The sequence below is a fragment of the Cebus imitator genome, unplaced genomic scaffold (assembly GCF_001604975.1).
Source record: "Cebus imitator isolate Cc_AM_T3 unplaced genomic scaffold, Cebus_imitator-1.0 Scaffold72, whole genome shotgun sequence".
NCBI classification, from domain to species: Eukaryota; Metazoa; Chordata; class Mammalia; order Primates; family Cebidae; genus Cebus; species Cebus imitator.
In genome coordinates, this window is record NW_016107387.1 from 7,224,192 (window position 1) to 7,229,548 (window position 5,357).

At 57.6% G+C, this 5,357-nt stretch overlaps 2 protein-coding genes across 4 annotated transcripts in view; one reads left to right on the forward strand and one right to left on the reverse strand.

Moving 5' to 3' along the window:
* Positions 1–459: 459 nt before the first annotated feature.
* On the forward strand, positions 460–2,926 carry SLC16A11 (solute carrier family 16 member 11). 2 transcript variants are annotated; one of them, XM_017531737.2, is made up of 5 exons: positions 460–775; positions 1,032–1,239; positions 1,474–1,617; positions 1,784–2,551; positions 2,639–2,926. In XM_017531737.2, exons 2-5 carry the CDS (start codon positions 1,038–1,040, stop codon positions 2,866–2,868), a joined length of 1,344 nt encoding a protein of 447 aa, XP_017387226.2. In that variant the 5' UTR covers positions 460–775; positions 1,032–1,037; the 3' UTR covers positions 2,869–2,926. The 2 variants fall into 2 exon arrangements, with proteins under 2 accessions (XP_017387226.2, XP_037595610.1); XM_037739682.1 differs by lacking the exon at positions 460–775 and adding an exon at positions 826–842.
* An 898-nt stretch (positions 2,927–3,824) lies between these two features.
* Positions 3,825–5,357, reverse strand: part of SLC16A13 (solute carrier family 16 member 13) — a 5,114-nt gene continuing 3,581 nt past the window's right edge. For both annotated transcript variants that reach the window (XM_037739683.1, XM_017531739.2), the window contains one exon: positions 3,825–4,427. In XM_037739683.1, coding sequence (XP_037595611.1) covers positions 4,228–4,427 — 200 coding nt within the window. In that variant the 3' untranslated portion in view covers positions 3,825–4,227. The remainder of the gene's footprint in view (positions 4,428–5,357) is intronic.

The window sequence follows — 5,357 nt, forward strand, 5'->3', positions numbered from 1 at the left end:
CGTTCTTGAGGCTCAAGCCTGTAATCCCAGCACTTTGGGAGGCCGAGGCGGGTGGATCACGAGGTCGAGAGATCGGGACCATCCTGGTCAACACGGTGAAACCCCGTCTCTACTAAAAAATACAAAAAATTAGCTGGGCATGGTGGCGCGTGCCTGTAATCCCAGCTACTCAGGAGGCTGAGGCAGGAGAATTGCCTGAACCCAGGAGGCGGAGGTTGCGGTGAGCCGAGATCGCGCCATTGCACTCCAGCCTGGGTAACAAGAGCGAAACTCTGTCTCAAAAAAAAAAAAAAAAAAAAAAAAGAGAACAAAACTACTCATCCCCTCAGGCTTTTGGGACCACTTCTATTTCCACGCGTTGGCGGTGGACCCCGGGCTCACTGGCGTTTGCAATCCACGAGTCTCCCCTGTGCGCAGCAGGAGGCAGGTGCATGGGTGTGGGCAGGGCCCCGCGGCATTCATTCCTCGCTGCTCCCTCCCCGGAGCTCCGGGTTGTGTGCGTACATAATTCAATCCCCGTGGGACTGGAGTCTGGCCTCACCTGCGGCTTGGCGGATTGGCTGTCACAGCTCTCCCCCTCCCTCCATACCCCCCGCGTCCCAGGTGGCTCAGGCCCCCGGGTGATTTCTGTTTACCAAGAGAGCTTGTCCAAGTTGGGCTCCATCTCTGCCCTAGCTCCCCTTTGGGGCCCCCGCCCGCCTGGGAAGTGGAGAGAAAGCCGGGCCCAGCCATTCCTCGCCCTTCCCCTCCCTGCACCACCCCCCGGAGAGGTCGGGTAAGGGGGACGAGTGTGTGTGGGACTGGGAGCCCTAGGCCTGGGGGATCTGGCTGTCCTCATCCCGGTGCGTCGCGCGGACCCGGGAGTTCCAGCCGGCGGACTGGCTCCGACTCCCTCCGCCCCGCGCCGTCGCTCTCAGGGTGACGGGCCCACCCCGGACGAGCAGCCAGAGGCTGGATCTCAGGGATGCCAGCTCCCCAGCGAAAGCACAGGCGTGGAGCCTTCTCTCACAGGTGTTTCCACACCCCCGCAGACGGCGATGACCCCCCAGCCCGCCGGACCCCCGGACGGGGGCTGGGGCTGGGTGGTGGTGGCCGCAGCCTTCGCGGTGAACGGGCTGTCCTACGGGCTGCTGCGCTCGATGGGCCTGGCCTTCCCTGACCTTGCCGAACACTTTGACCGAAGTGCCCAGGACACTGCGTGGATCAGCGCCCTGGCCCTGGCGGTGCAGCAGGCAGCCAGTGAGGGGGGCCCTGAGGCGGGAGACGGGAACGGGGTGGAGAGGCTGCGAGTGGAGGGATAGGAGACCCACCTGATTATCCAACAACCTGAGAAAGGGCTACCGGCTCCAGAAAAGAGTGCACCTTTAGGTCCAGGAGAGGAATCATTAGTTCGAGGGAGGCAAACAGCCAATGAGAAGTGTTAGAGTTTGGGGGCCCAGGGGCGTGTCTTCCATTGATCCCGCCCCCTTCCAGGCCCCGTGGGCAGCGCCCTGAGCACGCGCTGGGGGGCCCGCCGGGTGGTGATGGTTGGCGGTGTCCTCGCCTCGCTGGGCTTTGTCTTCTCGGCTTTCGCCCGCAGTCTGCTGCACCTCTACCTCGGCTTTGGCCTCGTCGCTGGTGAGGGAAGTGGGGTGCCCGCGTCATTCGGGGTGAAGGTGGGGACCGGAGCTTGTTGGGACCTGGGGTAGTGAACGAGGTGGGGGGCCTGGTGTGGAGGGCGGGGCTGGGAATGCTGGGGCGGGTATCCCCCGGGCCAGCCTCATCCCCTCCCATTCATTCGCAGGCTCTGGCTGGGCCCTGGCGTTCGCCCCTGCTCTGGGCACCCTCTCCCGATACTTCTCCCGCCGTCGAGTCTTGGCGGTGGGGCTGGCACTCACCGGCAACGGGGCCTCTTCGCTGCTCCTGGCGCCCGCCTTGCAGCTTCTCCTCGATACTTTCGGCTGGCGGGGCGCTCTGCTCCTCCTCGGCGCGATCACCCTCCACCTCACCCCCTGTGGTGCCCTGCTGCTACCCCTGGCCCTTCCTGGAGACCCCCCAGCCCCACCGCGTAGCCCCCTAGCTGCCTTTGGCCTGGGTCTCTTCACACGCCGGGCCTTCTCAATCTTTGCTCTAGGCACAGTCCTGATTGGGGGCGGGTACTACGTTCCTTACGCTCACTTGGCCCCCCACGCTTTAGACCGGGGCGTAGGGGGATACGGAGCAGCGCTGGTGGTGGCCGTGGCTGCGGTGGGGGATGCAGGTGCCCGGCTAGCCTGCGGCTGGCTGGCAGACCAAGGCTGGATGCCTCTCCCGCGGCTGCTGGCCGTGTCCGGGGCTCTGACAGGGCTGGGGCTGTGGGCGGTGGGACTGGTGCCTGTGGTGGGGGGAGAAGAGGGCTGGGGGGGTCCCCTGCTGGTCGCAGCTGTGGCCTATGGGCTGAGCGCCGGGAGTTATGCCCCGCTGGTTTTCGGTGTCCTCCCTGGGCTGGTGGGCATCGAAGGTGTGGTGCAGGCCACCGGGCTGGTGATGATGCTGATGAGCCTCGGGGGGCTCCTGGGCCCTCCCCTGTCAGGTAAGGACCTGAGCCCGTAGATCCACTTATAACTATCCTCCGCCCCTGGGCTTCAAGGCTTCTGAATTCCTTTACTCATCCTCCTAGGCTTCCTAAGGGATGAGACAGGAGACTTCACCACCTCTTTCCTGATGAGTGGCTCTTTGATCCTCTTCGGCAGCTTCATCTACATAGGGTTGCCCAGGACGCTGCCTTCCTGTGGTCCAGCCTCCCCTCCAGCCAGGCCTCCCCCAGAGAGTGGGGAGCTGCTTCCCACTCCCCAGGTTGTCTTACTCTCCCCAGGAGGCCCTCACCCCACTCTGGATACCACTTGTTGATTATTTTATTGTTTGAGCCCCTCTCCCAATAAAGTATTTTTATCAGGTTTTCCTGAAACCTCCAACTGTTCACCAACCTAGGACCCTGAAAACATTCTACTTAAAACAGCCAGAAAGGCTGGTTCAAAGGAACAGGCTCCCAGAAGGCCCTGGGGATGAAGAAGGGTTACTGTCTGTCCAGCCAACCCCTTTTTCTTTGCCCAAGTCCTCGCTGTAATAGGGAAGCTTTGAGAAGTTGTCTGCCAGCCAGTTTCAGTTTGTTCCTGGGGCTGGGGGTAGGTTGCTCGTGGGTGCTATCTGCCTCATCTTCATGTTTCTTACTCCACTACCCAGACCTCCCAGACTGACTCTCCCCTGCATTTCAATCTCCTTCCTCTTCTTGCTCTGTCACCCAGGCTGGAGTAAAGTGGCACGATCTCGGCTCACTGCATCCTCTGCCTCCGGGGTCCAGCGATTCTCCTGCCTCAGCCTCCTGGGTAGCTGAGATTATAGGCGTGTGCCACCACACCTGGCTAATTTTTGTATTTTCAGTAGAGAAAAGGTTTCTCCATGTTGGCCACGTTGGTCTCGAACTCCTGGCCTCAGGTGATCTGCCTGTCTCCACCTCCCAAAGTGCTGGGATTATAAGCGTGAGCCATCAAGCCCAGCCTCAATCTCCTTCTATGGGCCTGAGGGAAGTACAAGAATCCTGGGCCCAGACTTCAGCTTTATCTGCACTTTCCAAAGCTATCTGCACATCTATACCCTGTGTCCTCAGCATTTTCTCAATTTCTTTTCTAAGCCACAAGGATAATAGGGAAGAGAGAGGTATGCGGTGTGCAGGACAGCGGAGTCCAGGGGTTAAAATGCCTTGGGTCATCAGAGCTCCTGGGTACGCTCCCCCACTCCCAGGCATGACTCCATTCAGCCAGCCCAAGCATATGGGCCCCAGCTCATTTTGAGTTGTGATTATTATCTAATTTTCCTATTTGATTTTATCTCAAAGGGACATTCTTGTTTCCCAAACATGAGTGTTCCGAGAAGAAACGTAGGAGGCAACACTAGAGTTGGTATACAAAACATAAGTCTCTTGGCCTTTGATTTTCACAGTTGATTCACAGCTCAGTGAAGCAGGGACTCCTTGATGTTTAAAAACTTCTGGGTCCTTTAGAAAAGGTTAGGAGAGTAAAAGAGGAGAAATAAGAGTCCTCAAGAAAATACAAGAAAGGGTTGGCACACACTTTGCAGGAGCCCCAGGCCTGCTCTAGGGGGAGGCAGATCAAGGATCTTAAGGCACTGTGGTTGTGTGGAGGCCAAGATTTGGCAACAGAAGACCTGGAGCTGTCATGCTCTGACTTTCTGGGCCTGACTCCGTGAAGTTCAGTCCTCTTCCAGCCCTTCCTTGGGCAGGGGAACTTTAGTATCCAGTGCTTCTGTTACAAGGTCCTGGGGCCTGGAAGTAGCAGCTGAGAAGCAGGAGAAGTGGGGCAGGGTGATAAGAACTCCACTTCCTGAAAGAAGGAAGGCTCCAGCCACCACAAAGGAAGCCGTGTAGTTGCCTGTCACATCCCGGAGATAGCCTAGGTCCAAGAGAGAAAAACAGATACACATGGGTGATCTGTTCGCTGGGGCTGATATCAAGCTCAAACATTTTTGGGTGGAGGGAAGACTTATCATCTCAGAGGAGTTGGAACTCCCATGGAATAGTTGGATAAACTTGAGAACTCTGGTTTCCCAAAAGGGCCTCAAAAGTTAATTACCTCCCTGCCTTCAGAAAGGACCTCCAAACCAGCCTGCAGGTATCTGGAGATCCAGATGGAATCAGGCATACTTGTGTCTTTCTTTCTGCCAACTGTGGCCTTTCTAAACCTTCAGTTAATAGCTAAGAGGAGATAAGGGTCTGAAAGTTCTGGCACTCTGAGCCAGCAGAACTTTGACCAGGTGCCTCAGACACCTGGTTTAGGGCCCAGTCGGCCCAAGGTCAGGGTAGACACTGGAATGCTACATCTGTGTCTGGCCAGGTTCTGCCAGGTCTTCTGAAAACCCAAGGTGTAAGAGCCCTGCCAAGGGTACACTTAGTTTCTCTTTGTCTTTGCACTCAGACTTTCTCGGCCCCATGTTCTTTGCCCCTTGGACCTATTTCAGGATGCTATGGTTGGCCACGCAGGCTGTGTACCGTACTGCACCAGAGTACAATATTTATGGACACTGTAATGAGAATAGTAGCCTCCCCAGCTGGGTGCGGTGGCTCATGCCTGTAATCCCAACTAATCCTAGCACTTTGGGAGGCTGAGGTGGATAGATCACCTGAGGCCAGGAGTTTGAGACCAGCCAGGCCAACATGGCGAAACCCTGTCTCTACTAAAAATACAAAAACTAGCTGGGTGCAGTGGCGCAAGCCTGTAATCCCAGCTACTCAGGAGGCTGAGGCAGGAGAATCGCTTGAACCAAGGAGGTGGAGGTTGCAGTGAGTTAAGATCACGGCACTGCACTCCAGCCTGGGCGACAGA